General features: G+C 39.9%; 2 protein-coding genes across 2 annotated transcripts; one reads left to right on the forward strand and one right to left on the reverse strand.

Annotated features, from left to right (window-relative positions):
• Positions 1-1,349: 1,349 nt before the first annotated feature.
• med29 (mediator complex subunit 29) lies at positions 1,350-3,254 on the reverse strand. Its single transcript, XM_044032489.1, has 4 exons — positions 3,068-3,254; positions 2,909-2,967; positions 2,351-2,435; positions 1,350-1,851 (listed from the first exon to the last, which is right to left on the reverse strand). Exons 1-4 carry the CDS (start codon positions 3,230-3,232, stop codon positions 1,624-1,626), a joined length of 537 nt encoding a protein of 178 aa, XP_043888424.1. The 5' UTR covers positions 3,233-3,254; the 3' UTR covers positions 1,350-1,623.
• A 1,481-nt stretch (positions 3,255-4,735) lies between these two features.
• LOC122773647 (serine/threonine-protein phosphatase 2A 65 kDa regulatory subunit A beta isoform) lies at positions 4,736-16,377 on the forward strand. Its single transcript, XM_044032467.1, has 15 exons — positions 4,736-4,858; positions 6,159-6,249; positions 6,454-6,554; positions 6,904-7,136; positions 7,264-7,411; positions 7,506-7,661; positions 8,111-8,225; positions 8,328-8,398; positions 9,672-9,806; positions 11,041-11,214; positions 11,390-11,450; positions 13,524-13,678; positions 14,417-14,559; positions 14,693-14,784; positions 14,886-16,377. The coding sequence occupies exons 1-15, from the start codon at positions 4,781-4,783 to the stop codon at positions 14,900-14,902; spliced, it is 1,770 nt and encodes a 589-aa protein (XP_043888402.1). The 5' UTR covers positions 4,736-4,780; the 3' UTR covers positions 14,903-16,377.
• The last annotated feature ends 7,639 nt before the right edge of the window (positions 16,378-24,016 follow it).

A 24,016-nucleotide genomic window follows, 5' to 3' on the forward strand; every position in this document is an offset into this window, starting at 1 on the left:
GAATCAGCAGCTATTTTGATAATGGATTAGGTTTTTTTGTTTTGTTTTTCTCCAGTTCTGTGATTTTGCAACTTCTTCAATGTGAACATATTCTGGTTTCTTTCTCTGTATAACAAAGAAATCACTACATGCGGACAAAACAAAACATTTAAGATCAAGAAAATAATCAACAGATTAATCAATTGTGAAAATAAAATGAGCCCTCTGTACATGTATCATGGAAGACGAATGATTCAGAAGAACCCTGTGTTAAAAATGTATCCTGTGCTTAAATGTACATCTCATTCATCAGTCATGTGGCTGGAGGAACTGTGGATTCATCATTTGCAGAGGGAAAAAAAACATTGTCGGGGACTTAAATGGTAAATGTATAATCTTTGTAAAGGGATCTTCATAACACGTCTTTAAATTCACCTGCCAAACTGAACCGACACGGCAGCCTCAATAAGAGTTAAATAAGATTCTCCTCGTGCTGGATTCTCAACGACAATGAGCTTCATCATCGGCGCACGTGATCACTTCTACAGAAAAACGGTCTGATGTTACCGTTCTTATGACTCCTGGTGTTTAATCTTAATCTAAATCTTAATTAGACAGACAAATATTAAAAGATAAAATATTGAATTAAGCTGCACAGTTGAGCAAATAATGACAAACAAATTAGACAAATTCAGCTGCAGATTTTCTCAAGATACTGGCCGTTAACTGGAGTCACATTCTTTAACACAGAAACTTAAAAACTTGTACTTTTCTAAATGGAAATTTTATAATTTCCAAAATATTCAACATTCCTTGCACGTTTATGCCCGTGTTAAAATTATATGAAAACTTCTTCCATAGCACACTTTTCCAGCCTTTGACTACAGTTCCACAAACTTCAAAATGTTCAGCTCCACTCAGAATTTCTGAATATTTCATACATTCCAAAATATGCTTTTTTTTCAAAGACAATTTCTCACTCAAACGAGTTGAAACGCACTTCAGACACACAAGCTCTCCACTGCTTACTGCTTCCACATAATTCAACAAATAAACCTCAAAGCGTTCACTAAAAGTGGAACTTTCATCCTTCACTTCAGCCGTTTAATGACTTTCAGATCCGTCATAGTTACAGTTTTCAGCCCACTCCAGATTTTTTTTTACATTGGTGTGTATTGCGTGGAAGGTTCACAGCTACAGCGAGCGACATCACACACAAGTGTGGATGTCGCTCGATTCCTTCAGCTCAGGCAGAAGGCAGCAGCAGCAGCCTCACCGTCATCTCCTCAGAAATTGCCTTCTCTGGTTAAATATGTTCTAGATAAGCCGATCCTTCTTTTGTACATCGTGAATAATGAGGGGAAATCAGCATCTGTAGAAAGGTTTTAATGTTCCAGTACAAATAAGTTACCAAAGACCTGTGAACATTCAAGTGGCTCCTGCAACTCTGCTACCACCTGCTGGTTATCTCAGGACATGACTTGGCTGGAAATATTTACACAACACTCTCACGTGGTATATTTTAAAAAGGAAGAAAATGTAGAATATAAGAACTGAAGGAAAAGTGAGACCTCTGTAAGGGGGTCATTCCAAACAAGAAATCCATAGTCTTTGTGAAAATGGGTCAGAATAGTCTGTGTGGCTTCACATGATTCCCTGCGGTTGTCCTTTTCCTGTGATCTTCTTGGAACACTCCAGCAAAGCATTGTGGATATCTTTGGCACAGGAGATCTGAGACTTGATCATGCCGAGGTACTGGGCGTAAGACATGGACTCCGTCTGCACCGTGTCAGGCTTGGTGGCCGTCGGTACCAGGTTGGGTGAATGTTTGGCGCTGTCGATGCTTTGGGAAAGACATTCATATGCCAGCCGCTGCACGCACACACACACGCACACAGGAGATACCGTCCTTGTGTCATTAATTGTAACACTGAAACTCAAACTCAAATTATAAATCTAACCATATTTATTTATAGTCATACCATTCTAGAACCTGTTTGTTTTACATATTCTGTTTCAATCTGTATATATGGCCATATTTATCGTCTTATCACTTTGTAGCCTGTTTTTCACCTACTTATTTTTGTATATAATCTCATATCTATACAGCCATATTATACGTTTCATTATAACCATATATGCCTTCTGCATTTCGTTACCTTGTACCTGTGACGTGTAATGACATTAAAGTTGTCGAAAGGTATGTAAATATAAATTAACAAATAAAATTTATTCACAATGAATATGTGAATAATAGTGCTTACTAAATGTGCAATGTATGCCGCACAATGTATAGCCTGATTATGTCATTTGTTTTTATTCATGTCATTGTTTTTGTGATAAATGTTTTATTGGAAGTCTAAACTCTTACCAAACACAGCTCCAGTTGATCACAGAGGGCATAAAACTCCTCTAAGCTTTTGTCAAAGCGCTGCACAGAGCCATCACTGCTTTTACTGAAACAAAAGAAACAGACAAAAGAAGCTTAAAAAACGAAAGCTGGTTCAACCCTAAGGTGGGAAAGATCACTTTATCCAAGTTAACCCATGATCATTTACTCTTAGATACCCATTTGTCCTGATTTTTTACTTTTTCCTTCTGCCTCATAGTATAAACCTAACATATAAGGTGAAAATCTATCTAAACTTACTTCTTTATCCTGCAGATGTACCATCCTAATGGTGACTAAAGATCATAGCTTCCATTTGTAATCCACCAGAGCTACAAATATTCATATTTATTTATGAATTCATTTTTGCATCATGAATAGGTTTTATGTTGTAATAAACATTATTGGCCTCTCCTTACCAGACTTGAAGCTCATGTGGCCCCCAGGTCACTTGAGCTTGAGACCCCTGCACTAAACCCTCTTTGTGTACCAGGGCTAAGCACCATTGATGTAAAGGTGTCCCCAAACCAGGCTACTCACATGCCGTTGTCAATTGCCGTGTTATGGGCCAAATTCAGGGATGCGATCTTCATTACATTCTGAAAATGAAAATGTAACATGAGAAACCGTTGCCAAACCAACGTTAAATGTTACTCAGTGTGGACACATCAGTGTTTAGCTGGAAGCAGCATCGTTTACCTGCAGACTCTCCTTTAGCTGAGGGATGAGCATCTTAAATCTGTGAACCGGGTCAAAGTCTTGCTGTTGATTCATCTGCTGCTGCTGTTGTTGTTGTTGTAGTGACGGCTGCTGTAATCCAGGCTGAGACATCGGCCCACCGGGCTGCTGCTGCTGAGACGCCATCTTGTCCGACACTGACGCGACTTCTTCTTCTTCTTTTTTTGAGCTTTTATTGCTGTTGGCAAACAACGATTTAGTGCATTACCGCCACCATCTGGTATGGAGTGTGGATCAAAATGTTAGCAATTCTACTACTGCTAAAGAAAAAAACATATCAAATACATATGTATAACAAACAGAAACAAAACAAACAGTACGAACTAAACAAACAACTGTCCATAATCACAACTCACAGAAATGTGCAATAACTACAACAAAAACTCATAATAACATGTGCAATAAAACCATAAAAACATGTGCAATAAAACCTTGGGCAATATGGGGTAACTGTAAGTGTGTATGTATATGTGTACGTATGTATGTGTATACAGTATATATGTATGTGTATATATGTACACATATATATAGCATAGTTCATTTTTATCTTAAATTGTATTTTATATTTTATTTTACTTTTTTATTCTATATTTTATGGTGTTTGGTACCTGGGGTGTTTCTCTTTCCGGTCTCCTGTAAAGTGTGACTCTAACAGTGCTGTGTGTGGATGTTGGAGCTTTTAATTTCCCCGAGGGAACCTCCCAAAGGGATTAATAAAGTCGTCTGTCTGTCTGAATTGTTAACATTTTGATCCACACTCCATGCCATATATATATATGTATATATATATATATATACATATATATATATATTATCTCAATCAACTCTATGGTTTAACGAAATATTATGTCACAGTCCCCCAGGTTCTTTTGTAATATTTAGATCAAACTTTATTTTAAAGTCACTTCACTATAGGAACATCATTTCTCTTTCTCTTTGATATCGCCGGCGCACTACCGGAAGACAATGTAACATCCGGGGTGGTGTTTTTCAAAATAGAGGCGCCTTTTCAAATCTTGAAATAAAAAGAAATTGAAATAAAGGTTTTAAAGTTTACTTTTAAAAGCACATTTATTTGGAGCACATCAGGAGCACATTGACTGGATGCACCTTTAATCCAATCCAACTGTTTTTGTAAAGCACTTTAAAACAACCACAATGGACCAAAGTACTGTACAGAATAATAAATAAAAGACACAATAGATAAAAGGCGTAGAAGCACAGCTTGAAAAAATAAAAGACATACAACAAAAATAAATTAAATGGAAATAACGTCAACAATTTAAACAGAGGCCAATGAAAAAGGTGAGTTTTAAGATGAAATTTAAAAACAAACAGGAATAGGCCTGTCTAATGTGCAATGGTAGATCATTTCACACTTCACCTGCCTTTGATCCTATTATAAGACATTGTATTTATTGCTAGATGATTTCTATGACATATGTGTCAACATTTTCGTTTGTTCGTTTGATAATTGACTATTAATTAATACATGCTTTCGATTTGTCTCCTATGATTTTAGCCTGTTGACCGAGTTGTTTCTCGGTGTTTCTTTTTTCCGTGGGTCCTTGAAGGCAGCAGCAGAGGAGGGAGGGCCGTGCAGCCGCTGTTCCCTGGCAGAAACCCCGTAGTTGAGCACAGCAGCGCCATTCGGTAACTGCAACAGTATCCAAAATGGCAGGAGCTGATGGAGACGACTCTCTCTACCCTATTGCCGTTCTCATTGACGAACTGCGAAATGAAGATGTCCAGGTAACAACTCTAGTTTCGCCTTTAATCGCCGTTTAATGTTTTGTTGTAAATTTTGCATACTTTCCATGTATGAACGCTCACTCGCAAACCTGCAAGCTCGCGTTCCCTGCCCCGGCCTATCTGGATTTGTATGCCGGGCGCACCCTGTCCCAAATAGCTGTTTTTTGATTTCAGTGTTGCACTTAATGTATATTATTTTATGCGGTTAGCACTTGTAACAACTAAAATACGAACGTAATATAGTGAGTGGGTGAGACGAGTCAAGGCAATGGTGTTTTAGTTTAACCGCTAGCGTCAGTGTGCAAGCTAATTCGCCACCTTAGCAATCACAACAACAGGACGCTCAAGGCCGCAGTGGATGCATTTTCCTGTTAGCCGTTCGCTCTTTCACTTGGGCTATTCACGCACATCAATGTAATCCAGTGGCATTTTAAACGCTGTTTAACACTAGCCAGCCACCTATAACGAAGACACAGATACGCACTATAACAGAGTCAGGGGTCACGTTTGACATTAAATTGACCTGGAGCAGTGAAGTCTACCGGGTGCTATTAAAAGTGGCAGAGTCATTACCTCACGTAAAATATTCTCCTTTTATGATTTTATGATCCTTTTTATGATTCTCACTAATAGAAATGTCTATTAATGATTCTCAATAATAGAAATGCAACACTTTTTACGTATTGTACGTGCTTTTCATCACGTTGAATGATAATGTCTTACATTGTCCCATCACTATTATTGTAATAACTTCTCAAACATTTCACAGTAATCTATAAAGTTTTTGGTAGATTATTTCACTTGCCAGGCATCAGAAGGTAATTTTGTGTTCCCTCTGTCAAAATAGTTGCATTCAGAGGGCAGTTGTCAAACAATGCTGATATGTAATTCATTAAGTTACCTGACACCATAAAGTATTTCAACAATTAAAAAAAAAATTGTCTAGACTTAAGCTATTTGCACACAAGAAATGGCGTACAACAGGTCATCTTGTTTGCATAATTTGCAATTTTGTAAATGTTTTATGGATATGATGAGCCATCGTCTCACAAGATTCATATTCTTTGTCAAATATTGACTTATTGTAGAGAGGTTTTGATTTTGTGTTGGTTACATGTTTTATGTTTATTACTTGTTGGCTTTTTGTTTGGATGAACATATTTCTGCTGAAACATGTTTTGTTACCCCCCAAAAACCTGCTTTCTAATAACTTCTACTTGGGCTAACAGAATGTGATGGTAATTATTAAAAGGTTTTTGGATTATGATTTGCCTAAATGTGGTTAACATTTTGCCTGCAGTTACGACTGAACAGCATTAAGAAGCTGTCAACAATTGCTCTGGCCCTTGGAGTAGAGAGGACTCGTACTGAACTTCTTCCCTTTCTCACAGGTAATAACATCAATCACGTTACTCACTAAACCCATGACGTGTCACAAGGACACCTCAGTGACCACAGTGTCATTTTCAATAAAGATTGTTGCATAGTGACAGGTTGAATGAGACCAGTTATATGCTTTAAATCAACTTACAATGCTGCATTTCCTGAACTTATTACACTTTTTTTTTTAATTCATGCCTTTTGTCATCTATTAGACACCATCTACGATGAAGATGAAGTACTCTTGGCATTGGCTGAGCAGCTTGGCAATTTCACTATGTTGGTGGGAGGACCGGAATATGTCCATTGTCTCCTGGTAAGTTTCATGTATCTAAATAAGAAGAATTAATGTGCTTATTTAAGGACAGATTTGTGTGCTCTAGTAGAAATAGGAAACCTTGCAAGTCACTTGACAAGTCAGTGTTGCTGACATGATAGACTGCCACTTTTATTGTGATGACTATTTTGTGCTTATCAGAATATCTAAGGTGTTTTCCCCCTCAAACATAATGCTTTTCATTACTGTCACATTCCCCAGTGATAAAAATTAAATTGAACTACACTTATAATATTACAGTATTAAGATCTTTCAGAATATATGTATGTATGTCTTAATACTAAAACTAAACCTTTGGCAACTTTATCCACCCCTTCTTAATACACAGCCTCCTCTGGAGAGCCTAGCCACTGTGGAAGAAACAGTAGTCAGAGACAAAGCTGTGGAGTCACTGCGGAAGATCTCTGAGGAGCACTCTCCAGTTGACCTGGAGGTCCACTTTGAACCCTTGGTCAAGCGGCTGGCAAGTGGTGACTGGTTCACTTCTCGCACATCTGCTTGTGGCCTGTTTAGTGTCTGTTATCCTCGTGTGTCCAGCACTGTCAAGGCTGAAATTCGCCAGTAAGTGGCTTGAATTCTTTCTTGTAGTAATGCACATTGTGTTTGGTGTTAGGCATGCTATTTAATGTAGGTATGTGGTGATTACTGAAGTCTTCTAACATGGTTTGCTTCTGTTCTTTTTCACCAGGCATTTTCGCACCTTGTGTTCAGATGACACACCTATGGTTCGTCGTGCTGCAGCATCAAAGCTGGGGGAGTTTGCTAAAGTCCTGGAGCTTGATTATGTAAAAAGTGATATTATTTCCCTCTTCACTGCTCTGGCTTCTGATGAGCAGGTATGACCGAGTTGTATTTATCCCTTTCAATCATAAACACTGTTGCTATAAAACCCAGAGACAGCCAGACTGGTTGATTACTTCTCTCCATTAGGACTCAGTGCGGCTGCTGGCAGTGGAGGCTTGCGTGAGCATTGCCACACTGCTTCCTCAGGAGGACCTGGAGACCCTGGTGATGCCAACCTTGCGCCAAGCTGCAGAGGACAAGTCCTGGAGGGTTCGCTACATGGTTGCGGACAAGTTCTCTGAAGTAAGCAGCTGACTAATTTTCCCTTCTTGACCTCCTTTGTTGTTAAATATGAGCAACAAGTTCTGTTAAATGTTCTCTTCTACCTGCCCACTTTCAAAGCATCATGAAGTCCAAACAATGTCTTGAGAACTACAACTTTTCTGCTATAACCTAAACCAATATAATCACAATAAAACCATGTTTGGCCCAACATAGTGTTACTTATATACTGATTGTGGCATGATATTAACTGCCATATTTCCTGTATGTAGAGACAGTTTATGACTGAAGGCATCCTGTTTAAGTGTTTATTGTGGCATAACTGGAATAAACCCACAGACTTACAAAACAACACATTAATCATGTCTTTCTACATCTTTCTCACATGTAGTGTCAAAGACTTGTCCATTTTGTCTTTTATTGCTGTTTACTATGCATGGGTAATCTCATATTTTGCTTTCTGATCATAGCTCCAGAAAGCAGTGGGGCCAGAGATCACCAAGAATGATTTGGTCCCAGCCTTCCAGAACCTTCTGAAGGACTGTGAAGCTGAGGTCCGTGCTGCTGCTGCTAATAAGGTCAAAGGTTAGTACACAAGTACAAATGATTTACTTTACATAATTAAGGTGTTTCAAGTTGTCTTTTGGGTTTCATAATTGATTGAGAACAACTTTTTGTTTTTGTCAGAATTTTGCGAGAACCTTCCAGAGGATAATCGTGAGCAAATCATCATGACTCACATTCTGCCCTGTGTCAAGGTAAAAAAAAAAACATTCCCTAAAACATTTGATATTGTGACATCCTCTTGAATTAAAGTTTGTTTGCAACCTATGTCTTGCAAGTAGGGCTGATGTGGCACCTGTTTAGCTACCAGTGCAGTTGCCATTGTTTCTGTCTGAATCGGTCTGGATACAAGGCGACATCGTCTGTGGTTGTCCCATTGGCTGTAAATCCACGGATTTGCTCTATGTGGTCTTGTTTCTTACCACAGTGTTTCATTTTTGCGGTTACGATGGAGGCCCTACTTAGATGTTAGGTGGCAAGCTCACATTTTAATAGCATTGGGAGTAGGGAACAGGTTGAAGAGAGCCTGGAAAGGTGGAGGTTAGCAAAAACAAAACAGAATTCCATAGATGTTGAAGATGGAGCCGCCATGCAGGAGAAAAATAGGAAGCCCACAGAAGGTTCATGGATGTTGTGAATGACATGGGGACAATTGGTGTAACCGAAGAGGACACAAGAGATGGGGCAAGATTGAGGCAGGTGATCCACTGTGGCAACCTCCTAAATGTGCTTGATAAAAGCTTTGGCTGCATCATATGTGAAATGAAAATTCAATGATGCACTTCAGGAAATATTGAAGCCTCCCCTACAGTTGCAACTTAATCCATAGAAAGCACTGGCCAGCTCTGTGGCTTGTTAAAAATCAAATTGACCAGATTTTTTTTTGTTTACCAACCATTGGCAAAAAGGATTATAATACTCTGTGAATTCTGTGCTGCAGTTCTGCATGTTCTGTGAGGTGTTTGCAAAAACCTTTGGGTAGGACCAGCTGTGCCTACCCAAAGGTTTGAACAGCAGGTGGCACTGTTGTATTTTGTTCTACTGCAATCTGAGTAGACCATACTCATTTAGAAATGCTTACATCATTGATGGTTAGATTCATCATGGCCATGGTAATGGCAATGCAGATTTCTGAATCAATTGAATAGTGTTTTTGTTTTGATTTCTAAAGACACGTCAGTATTTTTTTAAATTCTAAAGGCTTCTATTTGCTGTTGGTTTGTTCAGTTATTAATGATGGTTCTGTTCGCATCGTATCAGAACTCCACTTACTGTCGATAACTGTTTTGACTGTGCATTAGAATGAAGTCGACTTTGCTGTGTATTTACATTAAACTTGAAATATACCCTCCTCCTTTGTGGACTCGGGTGAATTATGTGACCTATGACAGTCATTTACAAATGTTCTGTCTCAGCTGTTTATTTGTGCTGATCTCTTTGTCTTGTCTGTGTCCTGTCCCTGACCAGGAACTTGTTTCAGACACCAACCAACATGTGAAATCAGCACTGGCCTCGGTCATTATGGGCCTGTCAACCATCCTGGGCAAGGACAACACAATAGAGCACTTACTGCCTCTCTTCCTGGCTCAGCTCAAGGACGAGGTAAAGGAAATGCAGACTTGCAATCATGGACCCAGTTTTTATATATATGTTCTACAGCTGGCAATTGTGTTTAACTTCTTAAATTATCAACATATCTGAGACCTACAAAGCCATTTTGTCGCCACTAACGGATGAACCCGTTTGCCAACTGGCTGGGTAGGAGGATGATTAATGCCACTGGCAACCAGACTGAGACCTTACAATTATAAGACTGAATAGCTGTCTCGAGACTGAGACGTAACAGTCAGCTGGACACTGAATATATGTTATGTCTTCAGCCATATTTATAGTTGTAAATGTAGTTGTTTACTGGTTAGAATTGATTAAATATGGCAACTTTTTGGCTTGTTATGCTAAACAAATCGTAAGCGTCATCGTTCATTTGTCTGCTTTTCACATTCTTGACTATCGCTATTAGACACGCCTTTTTAATTGTTTGTCACTATGGTCTGAGTTTTTAGTTGGTAAATGTCCTTGTACATTCTTACTCATGCATAATGGTCCCTTCTATAACAAAGATAACCTAATTACATCTAGTCAAATGAGTATGAAGCAAACATCACGTTGGTTTGCCCATTAATGTGTTTGTAAAGTTATATGCAATGGTGTGTAAATACGGCTTGAGGCTGTCGGATCCTCCTTAGTTCTTTTTAAAGTTGACCCAGTGTCTCGCAGCAAAAATTCAAGATCAAAAATGTCTTATGAGATTACTGTCCAGACTTGGCTTTGATTTGCAAATTTCTGTAATTCAAGGTGCATCTGTCTGAGGATGGTTTTAAATGGAGCTTGTAGGAGTACATTCATTCATGAGCCTGATTTACTTGAAGCTCAGTTTAAGGCTGCTGCTCTTGGATTTTCGATGATGTAGTTAAAGGATAACATACCCCATAAAGAGTTTTGTTCAACAGCAGTTAACATCCTGTCCAAATTTTTATTTTGAATGCAAATGTGGGTTACATGGCTCTAGATAAAACTGCATGGAAGTCAGTTTTGTTTCATGGCTGAGGATTGTTAACTTAAGAGAGAATAAACAATAGTGCTGTAATTATTTGATACAAGGATTTATAAGATATTGTCATGTAGAATGTCATGATACTGTAATCATAGTAACTTCTAATGCAACAAATTAATAACGACAAATTGATTAATGGAGAGAATGATCATCAAATGATTTGCTTATGAAATGAATCCTAAATTTTGGCCCTTATAACTTAATCTTCATTTTCTTTCACAGTGCCCTGAGGTGCGTCTCAACATCATCTCTAATCTAGATTGTGTTAATGAAGTGATTGGCATCCGTCAGCTCTCCCAGTCTCTGCTGCCGGCCATTGTGGAACTGGCAGAGGATGCAAAGTGGAGGGTCCGCCTCGCCATCATAGAGTATATGCCCTTGTTGGCAGGACAGCTGGTGAGTCATGAGTCTAGGAAGACAGCTGAAATTATTATAAAATACAGTAAACATTTTTGTAATTAGTACCATGTGCACACCCAGAAATCTGTGCAATGTTCACAGGGTTCATCAGGTCCCATTTTAACAGTAGATATCCAGGAAATTACTCTAATTAGTGTCTTTGTTTCCTCAGGGAGTGGAATTCTTTGACGAGAAGCTCAACACTCTTTGTATGGCCTGGCTTATTGACCATGGTAAGTTCAGCTGCTAACAAATGAAGTATATTGATTGCATGTGCTGCCATGCCACGTGGTTGCTCAAAGGTGAAGGAAGAACTTTTGATTATTGATAAACAAATTCAACCACAGAACAAACACTCCTTTCAGTAGCTCCACTCTCCACATTCAAGTATGCAGTGGGCAAGTTATCAGATTCCACCTTTCAGGTTGTCGACTCATTCTTTGATACGCAGGGGAATGTTTATATTACCTTCTTTGAGATGTACTGGCTGACTTACCTGCATGGTTTATTTATACATGGCTCCTAGAAAGATTATTGGTAGCGCATACTTCCAGTGCAGAGAATCCATTGGTGATGTTTGGGTAGTACGGCTTCTTTCCTTGTATGTGTGTGTGTGTGTGTTCGTTCAAATGTTGTCTGTTTCACATTCAGATTTATTCTCCTATGCTCCTTGTCATTGAGAATAGACTTCTTACCTACATTTTTCTAATAGCAAAACGGACCGTAATAATTGATCTTTGGTTAAAGTTTCACTGTCTATCTGTCGCATGACATAACCCTTTATGTATCCATTTCAAATTAAAGGCAATTTAGGTTCACTTGAATTAATTTCTTTCAGCACAGCTTCTATTGTGAAATATTTGCGGAACAGCCCTATGCTCAGCTTCATTCTTTACAGTCTAGGCATTTAGTTGAGCACAGAGTCATAATTAACTGGATATTGTTATGGCAATTTCAAAGACAAACCCTGTGCAAAACATAGCAGCTACTTGTGGCAGACACGCTCTGTGTGTGAACAGAGGTGTGGCAGACATAGCTTCACAGACTGCACACACGTGGCCTGACCTGAGTGCTTAAATGTGAATTGTGACAATCTGACTGCCTAGAAAAATGTAAGGGATTGTCTTCTCTGTAATTCTGCTCATGAAAGAAAACTCAATTCTCTAGTACAATGTCTGGATTAGTGTCACAGTCGGATAGTTACTCTGCTTCACCTCACCATACTTTCTGAATGTATAACTTAGCCTACATGTGCTCTCCTTATTTTTTTAAAGAAGACACCATCAATGCTATGTGTTTATAATACAGTTAAAAACTGCAGTTTTGCCCCTTTGAGTTCATATTTGAGCAGGTCATGTTAAAATGGTGGAAGAGCTTTGTGCTCACCAACCGTCACACACAAATTCATTTTCAGGGCTCTGGAGTGTGACCAAAAATCTTAAGTGTGCTTCAGTTTTTGTTGGTGCACCAAACTATTTTTCCCATACATGGATCAATCAGTGGCAACAGGATCTGCACTGACTGTCAAAAATTGATTCGGTCTTTTTTCGGTCTCTCTTTCTTAACACTAACCCTTAGCTTGCCAGCCCCCTCTTTATTGGTAAACACAGATATGGCACAGTATCAACATTACCTCCCTATATTTGTGCTTCTATTGAAGACACACATTTCACCTTATTCTTGTTGAATGGTAAATGACAGAAGGGCAACTCTGAAAATTGTGGCACTGAAGGTGACAAATATGAGTGTACCTCAGTTTTGTGCTGGTGCACATAAATGAAAAAGTTAGTCTTGATTTTATAAGCTAGAGCATCGTCTTCTGCAAAGGTTTTTCACTCAGTGTGTATCATTCTCAACCTCACATCCACTTATCCGTTTAGAGAAATGCACTCATTTTTGAGGACAAAGGCCCAGCTGGGTTACATCATTGGAATGTTGCTGGTGTGAGTTTCTGTTCAGATGTGTCTATCTGAGATAAAGGCTGTACCACCCTTACATAAGCACGTCAAAGAGAGACAGGACTATAGAAATCCCACCAGAATCTTCTTAATCTATTTAATTTTATATTTTACTGATGAAATTGTGTTTTTTTTTTTACCTTGTTATAAGTTTGGTCTTCAGTTTTGAGCTTTCATTCAAGCGGCAATAATAGTTATTGATGAATGAAATTGGGAAATAACTAAAAGTTTTACGTCGTCTTTACATCGTATTTTAAACACTTTTTGTGTTTTTTTTTAATCTTGTTTTGCAGTCACAGGTTTCAGTAGTTGTTAATAATGTTGAATGTTGCCTTTGTAATCTTCCAGTGTACGCCATCCGTGAGGCAGCCACCTGTAATCTGACCAAACTGGTGGAGAAATTTGGAGCTGAGTGGGCTCAGAACACCATTGTGCCCAAAGTACTGGGCATGGCCAATGACCCCAATTACCTCCACAGAATGACCACTCTGTTCTGCATCAATGTGAGTCAACAGCCAACCTTCCCATAACACGCCCTTCTGGCTGCTTCCTGAATGTTGTTATTGAAGGTTTAAAACTGTGGATCTGAAACTATATTTGTCCATTACCCATAAATCTTCATCACATCCTTTAAATCATTGAACGATAATCCCTCTAGATAGACATGGGTAATTGAAAGTGTTTGTGCAAAAAAGAAGTTAAGTTGATATCTAGGTAAATGTCTCCCTCCATTGGTGTGCCCTTGTTTGTTACAACGCCACCTAATGTTTCACTATTTTATGCCCTGTATTGCTTGATGTACGTAGACTAGGCCTACATAAACGTCAAGTCGTAATTACTAACAGTGTTGTGAACACTGCCCACTGTCTCGCTCTGCTGTTGACGTGAGATTCCATGGAGAACAATTAGCGAGTAATGTTAAGCAAGAGAGAACTAATTATGTGATGCCTGGGAAATGAAAATTCCAAGATCTCTGGCTCACTAAAGAAAATTACAGACAGTAATTGCAGTGTTGCCCAAGTTCCGAAGGACAATAATTGTCCAGAGCGTGCTGCAAATCCATAAAAGTGGACACCATGGGTGAAGCGACTCTTACAAGTTGCCCTCTGATTTTAAGCTGTGAGCACATTCATTCCTTGAATTTGAGGGAATAGGTCCTGAAAAGCCCTTGAATTTGATGTCAAACGTGGGAACCCTGTGTTCACTATTGAAACCCATATTAACTGGCTGTGTTGTCTCAGGCTTTGTCTCAGGCATGTGGCCAGGACATCACCACTAAGCAGATGCTGCCAGTCGTCCTCAAGATGTCCAATGACCAGGTGGCCAATGTCCGCTTCAACGTGGCCAAGTCTCTTCAGAAGATTGGCCCCTACCTTGACAGCAAGTACGTGGCTTCTCTCTTTGTAGCAGCAGATGTTGTCTCTGCTCGATAAATACTTGTGATAATGGTGATTATCACTTTGGCCACAGTCGTGCAGCCTGACCTCACACTTTGCTCCTCTGTCTTTGTCCCCAAGTGCCCTTCAAGCAGAAGTGAAGCCAGTACTGGAGAAGCTGGCCACAGACACAGACATGGATGTCAAGTACTTTGCCCAGGAAGCTATCAGTGGTGAGCTTTTCTCTCATCTGCCGCTAAATATGAACTGTAAAATACCACACACATCACATCTGATGTGTTTTTCTAAATATTTCTAATTCTCTTTTTTGCAGTTCTGGCCCTGTCATAATCAACCCACCACGGCTGAACCAGACGACCACCCAAACGACAACAACGCAAACACTTTTACAAGATATTTATTGATGTTCAGAAACAACTGATAAATGTATAGAGAAAGCTGTTAGCAATTGTTTTAACCGTAATCCTCCTTTTTTTCTTTTTTTTACTGTTCAATGGTAGTCCATGTCCAAGCATAATGCAGGCTTCTTTGTTAACCTTCCTGTTTGCTGTAAGTGGATGCTTTAACAAAGGCCGACTATGATGAATTGACTTAGTGGTGCATGCTGACCAATGTGCTGCTGTACAAGCTAGACATCGCTAACCAGAGCCCGTCTCACATTCCTCCCTTTTCCCATCTTTGGCCACTGTTGTACTTCTGCCACAGTCCTTAACAGCTAACCACATGTCCACATTCGCCATCTCGCACCTTGGGCTGTGCTCTTGCTCTTTCTGTGCTGCTGCACTTCCCTCCCAGTGCTAGACACAAACTTAGAAAAGCAGATGGAGCAACAAGCTGTTTATTTTGCTAAGCTTCCTTCCAGTATCAACCCTTCGGTAGCTCTCTCCTCCGAGACACTGGTGTGGCTCTACAGAAAACTAACTGAAAGGTCTGAACTCGCATTTTTCCACCAGACCAAACCTAAATGTCCTAAATGCCACACAGGGTTTTTCTGTACGAAGTCATGACAAAACATTAATGGGGTGGGGGTGTCAATTACTGCATGTAATCTCTCAATGATTGTATGTACTAATCAATCATATCCAGTGTCCATCCCAGCTCTACCTGACTATTCTGCCCTTCTCCTCAGACAATTGAATTACTTCAGTCCAGAGTTAAAGACCAGCTCAGTTTAAGTGTTACCTGTAATTATCCTCTCAGATCTTTGGTGATTTTGTTGATGTAAAAGGGTGGAAAGTAGTCGTCGCTTTTTTCTGCAATATCTTCTCAGCATTGCTCTTAATCTTTGTGCCAATGACTTTCATTAGCAGTGGTGTTTTCTTTTAGTTTGCAAGGGTAAACATTTTTTTTACCGGTCCTGCTCTGTGAAAAAAAAATGTTATTCCGTGAGGGACGCTTTATTACTCGGACGTTAATGGAACAGTAAAACTAATTTGACTACAGCTATCAGAGACGTGGGGATTAAAACCATGGCATTGTTTGTCCTAGAGCCACCCAGTTCTCCTGTACATCCATGTCAAATCCTCCACTGTCCATGAGATTTTAAAAGCATAAGGTCAGCAAACATTGCTACTTTTGCTCACAAATCTCTGCACAACAAGTGCATGCTTTCAAAGAAAGAGGGATCAGGGACTTGGTGCATGTGTACTCAGGCTGCATCTCGTTTTATTATGGGGTTGGGAACTGGGGCGGTTATGGGCCGGTTGAATAAATGTAATGTCTGTGTTGATAAAAGAAACTTTTTTCCTGAACCCCATTTTGTTCTCTTGAATAAACCTTGATTGTTGATTGTTCTGTATCACAAAGACTGTGCTTTTATTTTTATTTTGAATTCTCTCCACAGTTGAGATGCTGTACTACTGTATCTTGATCTGAATAAAGTAACTCAAAGGAATGAGAGTAGCCTCTTTTTATAATTATCCTCTGCTTAAATACATAAAAGCCTCTCGACAGTGTAATTACCCATTTACTAAACAGGAAATGGTCCTATTAAAACAGCCACTTAATTAGAACTGTTTTAATGAATATGAGTCATTGATATATCCAGATCCTGCAAACGCCAGACACTTAAAGTCCGTGTTGACGAAGCAACAAAAAAACGAGGTGTGACTAAAATAGATCATTGCCTATAGTTAAAAGTTAACGACTGGGTTTATGTTTTTTAGAACCGTTAACAAAATGTCTATTTCCAGATGGGTTGCGGAAATGACTAGAGTTAAACTACAGCTGTAATAAGAAGTGAAGTTTGTGTCCATACACTGAAGTGTTTTAGGAAGCTGAACAAGTCAGTTCACATCATTCATTCATTTATGATCAGTTATGCGGGGTCATAGTCTTCATGGTCATAGTCGCGTGTTAAAGTCTGCTGATGGTTCTCCTTGAGGATTCATCTTGGCTTTCCTCGTGTTCATGTTCTCAGTCTTGGGGATGATGTGTTTTTAGAAAACATGGTGTTTGTTACAATGTAAGAAAAACTCACTGGACTGTGAGTGATGTTCACAATCAAAGAAGGGCTAATTATGTCCTCTGTGATTGCTGTGAAGCACTGGATGTTCATTTCTCTTTGGAACAATTTTATTTAAAGGACCGGTGTGTATAATGTAGATACAATTATTTTCACTTGTCATAACTTCAAGATAAAAATAACCACCTGGTTGTATGAATTGTTGACTGGACTTGTTTCATTTATACCTGCAGCCCCACCATTTTGGGCCACCATGTTTTCACCATACTCCAGGTCCTCTGGTTCCCCCTACACGCCAATAACATGCAGAGGTTAGTTGGACACTCTTAATTAACGATAGGTCTCTGTGTGGAGGCCCTGTGATGCCCTGTGTCAGCTGAGATTGGCCCTAGCTCAGTGTTGCCAAACCTCAAGAGAGAAACAAGTGACCTCTCTCTCTATCTAAATAAAAAAAAAAACAACTTCAGCACTATGACCACAAGAGGGACTTAAACTAGCTTTTAACATTTATTTAACTTCATAAAACAGACAGACATTTGGTACCAAGTACGTTATATACACAGTAAATCTCTGATAATTGAACTTTGCACACACACATAAATATCACTTGGAATCCACAAATGTATTATTGCTTGTTGTTATTGCTTATGTGCCTTTATCTTTGCCTTATTTATTGTGGTTCCAAAACTATAAAACGGCTGTCATAAAATAGACCCAAACGCAGATGTTTAACTCTTTCACTTTAAATATCTCTCAGACAAGTGTCAGAAACTGTCAGGTTTCAGGAGAATTTACAGGTAAATGGCAACATAAGTCTGCGGCGATAAAGTAGTTTGTCCTCTGACAAACAAACGACTGAGACTGAGGCTGCCTTTAAATAACATATCGAAAAAATATCTGCTTGATAACAGATGAAGCTGGGAACTACCAATACATGGCAACTGTTCTCCAGCTCCCCCCATGACCCTAAACTAAACATCCCTTGATCCATGCTGCTCACTGAAACCTACATTGGCTCTCCAACAAATTTGAAATGGAAGCGTGAGGTGAGTGAAGTTCAGCTGCATCATGCAACTTCACCAGTATATGCCGCTAAATTTCACAGACTGCTCCTTTAAGACGCCACTTACGACCTCAGGGAAATGTGGGATTGATTCCTCGTGTTTGTTTTTTTGTTTTGTCGGCTGTGACCTGGTAGGAAGCTGCTGTGGAGATGAAAGCGTGGGTGCTGTGAATCACGCAGAGCAGAGCAGGTCAGGATCTGCAGCTGACACCTGAGAGACACACACAGAGAGAGAGAGACACACAGAGAGAGAGAGAGAGAGAAAGAGCTGCAAAACAAGGGCTGGGCCCCGAGTTTGAAGGGATGAAAAAACACGTTCACTTTCATCTTTTTAAACAACAAAGTTTTCAAGGTCACAACATTAACACTGCTCTCCTCGTTTTTGCCACATGCAGCAGGTTTTAGAAACACTGTTGCTTTTGTTGATTCCCGCATGAGCAATCAACAGCGAGGATTAGGGCAGTAAATCACATTGGCAGAGATCTTTATGAGAATCTCAAGCCTCCATTTTTAATCTCCTCAAATCTCCCATTAGCCCTTCCTCAGAGCTGTGCGCCCTCCCAATCCTCTGCCCAGCCCTTTGACTGGTTTACCTCCCCACCACAGCACATTATACACATACACTGACGTGTAGAATGCACAGGATGATATGAGCTTGTTGCTGTGTGTCAGCATATTTGTGCTGCTGTGGGACCATCCTCAGAGTTCATTCAACAGCAGCACTATCAAAGTATTACACTATTTTTCACTTTTAAGAGGCTGAAATTCCACTTTGACATCCACGTTGTTTTGATTTAAAACACTTTAACGAATCGATATTAGGTACACCTGTTCAACTCTTCACATTCGTCTTCAACTGCTTTATCCTCCACATGAGGGTCACAGGGGTTGCTGGTGCCAATCCCAGCTGATATAGGGTGAAAGGCGGGGGTCACAGCCTGGACAGATCCCCACATAGAGACAATCAACCGGACTGTGGTAGTGTAACAGGGTCAGTTACTGCAGCATATGTGTAACGTACTGCAATTTATTACACACCTGATATTCATTTTAAAACCTGCTGCATTTTAAGTTGCCTTTTGGGGCGCCCACCTGGTCCTTACCTCTGGTAGAGCGTCGTGGTGTGTGCTTGGGTTCTTATGTTTATTTTATAGAGGGCACATTTTCCTGTGTTTCACAGTTGTTGTTTTTTTGTCTTGTGTCAGACGTAAACGGAGTGACTGCCTCCAAAAGATATTCATCACATAGCGATTCTTCACAACACTGCACAGGAGGAAACCAGAGAACCCGGATAAAACCCACACACGCATGGAGAGAACATGCAAACTCCACGCAGAAAGACCCTTGTCCCATTCAGGTTCGAGAACCCAGGTCTACTTGCTGCAAGGCTAAGTGTGCTGACCACGACACTGGCCGCGTGTCCCCTGTTCAACTCCTTGTTAATGCAAATATCTAATTAGCCAGTCACATGGTCACAACTCAGTGTGTTTGGGCATGTAGACATGGTCAAGATGACCTACTGTGGAAGCAGTGGAGCTTTCACACACAACCATCTCTAGAGTTTACAGAGAATGGTCTGAAAAAGAGGACAAATATCCAGTGAGCTGCAGTTCTCTGGGTGAGAAATGCCACAGAGGTCACAGGAGAATGATCAGACAGTAACTCAAACAACCATGATCTGAAGAAGAGCATCTGTGAATGCTGCAGCAGGAGATCCACAGCAGCAGAAGACCACACCTGCTGCTTCTCCTGCAACGTTATTACATGAGTCAGAGAGTGTAGCTCTAAAAACTCCAGTGTGCTTTAAGCTGCTGACCTAAAAAAGACAGTAATATGCCGGAGCTTTGAACTGATTACTCCAAGTGGTGACATGATGACTTGAAGCTCCGCCTCTTAAATGTGCAGGCATTCACGAAGAGTGGGTAATAATGAAACAGCAGGGACCTGTTTCTCTCTCTATTTAGGTTCTGTTCTGTTATTTCGGGGGATTTTCAGCAGTCGCAGCCCCTGACGTCAATGCAGCTGCCTCCCAGGACTGTCATTTATAATGAAAGGAGTCAAGCAAAGCCCCCACACACACAGCATGGCACACACACACACACACAGAGTGAGACAGTGAGGTCAAATGCGCTCAGGCTGATAAACGACAAACATCAGTCGGGGAGAAGACAAGCTCTGGCCCACTCCTTTTCCTTTCGTCACCTTGTCGCCTCACCACCCTCCTTCCCTTCTTTTTCTGCCTTCCTCAGTCAGTGATCCAGCATCGCTTTAAAAAAAAAAACTGCCCAATGAGACAACGTTAAGACTCCTGACGTCCTTGTGCACCTCTGTCCCTGCAGGACGTGGCTGCTGCTTTTACAGCCACTTTTGTGTCACCTGTACGGGGATTTTTGACTCTGTCCATCTGCAGGTCAGCACGAGCTTAGAGCAGAGACGAGGGACGAACGCTGTCAGTCTTCTCTCTCTCTCTCTCTCCCTCACACACACATAGACACACACGTGTCAACATGACTAACCCTTAACTAAATCTAATTCTAAGACTTACCCTTAATCTTAACCTTCAAAAAGTCCTTTAAATTTAAAGGACAGACAAAAACGTACTCACAACAATGGGTTTGAGCCAAAGTTTTCCCTCACAGCTGAATTTAGACACACGTCACACTGTCTTGCTCCAAAGCCTGTGATGTTAAGCTCAGTTGTCCTTTTTTAATATTATTATGAATTTTTTGCCCTTGTGTGTGTGTGTGTGTGTGTGTGTGTGTGTGTGTGTGTGTGTTATCTTGTCAAAGTTTTTTTTGCTTCCATTCTCTACATTCAGAGCTGGAGCTCATGTGTGCCAGTGTGCAGCTTTCCTCCTGAACAGTGCTGTGATCTCCTGCTCGAAGAGACGCAGTTGGATGTTGTCATCTACCCTCCCCCCGTCGCCATGGAAACCATTGATGTCATTACTTTGGCCTGATGAGTGAATAGACCTCTGATATTGTGATATTTGATAGAAGAAGAAGAAGAAAAAAAAGAAGACGACGAAACAAAGAAAGAGAAGATTAGTGTTTTGTGTTTTCCCTGCACAAGCTTCTCTTTCCTCTTGTCAGTGACACACACACACACACACACACACATGCTGCTGCTGGAGGTCTCTCTGCCACTGAACATGTACTGTTCTAAAAATAACCAGGTTTAAGTGCAAATGGCTGCTGTTGTTTAGGGAAATGTAATATTTAAGCCCTTCAAGAATACCTTTTATATGTTATCCTACAGTGTTTTTTATCCTCTCATAGCAGAGCATGGGCTTTGTGTCAGAAAACAGTTTTTGGTTGTTCTTCTCATGGGTGTTTCCTGTGTGCAGCTGCCTCCTCACGGCTTTGTGTTGTTTTTTTTTTGCAGCATCAAATCAATGTTCCATTGAAGGCAAACTGTGAGGCTGTGTTGACTGAAATCTGAGCAGTTGTGTATGGAGGTGAGCTTCATGGTCAGGTGTGACCCATGTCATGTTTCACACATTGGTGTGGCGCCATCAACAGTGTGTCATGTACACCGTGTGATCCTAGGAAAAGACACGAGACCCTGTTTTCTGTGAACACAACACAACACACACAACACCCCACTCTTGCTGCTGCTCCCCGCTCTCACCTTGTTCTGGTGCTGTATTACCAGGATTAGCTGTTCTCTGGTCTGAGTGGGCTGATTGGGTTGACGTGTTCTCGCAGCATGATCGCCACCTCTGTAACCACCTCAGCTCTCAGAAGACATTTTGAAGCCCGCTATTTTGCACTGTATGTATTTTCACACTGCTACTTTTCTCTGATGTAAATCTCAGAACAGCCAATCAGAGCCTTGCTCAATACAGAAACCCCCAACCTCCCTCCCTTTCCCCCTCCTTTTTTTTTCTACTGTTTGAATCTGAATGAAACGCAAAAAAAGGTGTTTTTTTGCGTTTCATTCTGTCGCATTGACAGATGGTTGCCTTGGAGACAGGTAAAATGAAATTATATCAGTATATATACATACAGTATCTATCTATATATATATATACACATATATATATCTATACAGTATATCAGTGGGCTTCACTTATTTTATCAGTTATCAGTTATAGATAGTTTATTTTATCCATCCCGCCGCCTGTTAACACAACAGATAGTTTGTCCTCTGGCTGATGTGTAGCGTATGACACACAAAAACACACAGATATATATGAGAAATAAAGGCTGCGTTCTTTTGACTCACTTTTCAATGGTTTCTCTGAGATTTTGAGATAGCATGACATTTTGTTGTAATTTTGGACGACATACTATAGTATAACTTTTTGGTGTAATTTTGAACGACATACTAAAGTATGACTTTTTTGGGTGATTTTGAACGACATACTATAGTATGACTTTTTGTTGTAATTTTGGAAGACATACTATAGTATGAATTTTTTGTGTCATTTTGAACGACATGCTATAGTATGACTTTTTGGTGTCATTTTGAACGACATACTATAGTATGACTTTTTGTTGTAATTTTGGAAGACATACTATAGTAAGACTTTTTTGAGTGATTTTAGACGACATACTATATACTAACCTATGACTTTTTTGTCACATTTTGGACAACATAGTAAAGTATGACTTTTTTTGTCAAAATTTGGACGACATACTAAAATATGACATTTTGGTCACATTTTGGACATCATACTAAAGTATGACATTTCGGTCACATTTTGGACGATATACTAAAGTTTGACTTTTTAGTCAAAATTTAGACGACATACTAAAGTTGGGGAGAGCGGGGTAATGTGATAAATTTTTTACATTTGCTCCCCTGTAGCCAATTTTAAATGATATATCAGTAAAATTTCCCATTAATTCAGGATGTTTCCTCGCTATGGAAATTATCAGAATGTCTTCAGGAGAAAGGGCAATGAAAATATGATTGTTTTTTAAAAAGTTGTCTTGTGTCTCACTTTTCCCCAGCTTCGGGGTAAACTGAGTCAGACCAGAGAAATCAAGGGGTTAAAGTGAACCACTTACTTTTTACACTTAAAAACTACCATAACACATGTTGTAACAATTAGCTAGATTGACAATCACACATTCCAAAACTAATGTCGGACTAGTAACGGAATCATGGGGATTGGTCAATTTTAAAACACTTGAACCTTTAGAGCCAACTAGTGTCTGGGGGTCAGAGTAAAGGACAATCAGAACCAGCTAATACACAGTCTGGGGTTCAGAACATAAGACCGTGAGAACCAATTAGAACAGCCTGGGACTCAGGACACCTGGATTAGAATCTGGATTAGAACATCAGTCTATTCTACATTCCACCCCTGAAGGTCACATATAATAATATAATAATAATAATTTTCCGTTCTGGATGATGCAACTGAAAGTTATATGTTTGTGTTTCGTTGCCGTGGCAACCCCAGTTGGAAACAAACACCGGCCTTCTGTCGGCCTCCAGAGGGAGAGTCCCAGTGCCCACGTTGATTGTCGCCTCTTGGGGATCTCGTGGACCTGATGAAGAGGAGGACAAAGTCCACTGAGGCTCATTACAGTGACATGATGTATCAAAGTCTCCATTTTAATATGTATCATTATCTATGAAATCACTTAAAGACAAAATAAAGATGAAATAATAGGAATTTGAAAGAAAAAAAAGAGTCACAACCTCTTGAATAACTTTATTGAGTTCAGCTACAAACACAGAAACATCTGCTCAGTGAACTGAGGACGTGTTTAGTGAGTCACGTTTATGATAAAAAGACATCATCACACACACTATGACTATGACCATAACTAGTTATCACTTAATGCCTAACCCTAAACTTAACCATACCACAATTAAAATCTTAGCCAATCTTATTCTAACCTTCAAGCTTCCTCAGAAATTAGGTTTTGCCTCATTAGGACCAGGTTTTGGTCCCCATGAG

The sequence above is a fragment of the Solea senegalensis genome, linkage group LG8, assembly GCF_019176455.1.
Source record: "Solea senegalensis isolate Sse05_10M linkage group LG8, IFAPA_SoseM_1, whole genome shotgun sequence".
NCBI lineage: Eukaryota > Metazoa > Chordata > Actinopteri > Pleuronectiformes > Soleidae > Solea > Solea senegalensis.

What these genes read in the sequence shown, in the direction of transcription:
- med29 (XM_044032489.1), bottom strand. Translation starts at nt 3,232, where the DNA reads ATGGCGTCTCAGCAGCAGCAGCCCGGTGGGCCGATGTCTCAGCCTGGA. An exon ending in AGCTAAAGGAGAGTCTGCAG is followed by an intron (nt 2,968 to 3,067) that starts GTAAACGATGCT and finishes TTTCATTTTCAG; the next exon opens with AATGTAATGAAGATCGCATC. An exon ending in ATCAACTGGAGCTGTGTTTG is followed by an intron (nt 1,852 to 2,350) that starts GTAAGAGTTTAG and finishes GTGTGCGTGCAG; the next exon opens with CGGCTGGCATATGAATGTCT.
- LOC122773647 (XM_044032467.1), top strand. Translation starts at nt 4,781, where the DNA reads ATGGCAGGAGCTGATGGAGACGACTCTCTCTACCCTATTGCCGTTCTC. An exon ending in ACTTCTTCCCTTTCTCACAG is followed by an intron (nt 6,250 to 6,453) that starts GTAATAACATCA and finishes GTCATCTATTAG; the next exon opens with ACACCATCTACGATGAAGAT. An exon ending in CTCTGGCTTCTGATGAGCAG is followed by an intron (nt 7,412 to 7,505) that starts GTATGACCGAGT and finishes TCTCTCCATTAG; the next exon opens with GACTCAGTGCGGCTGCTGGC.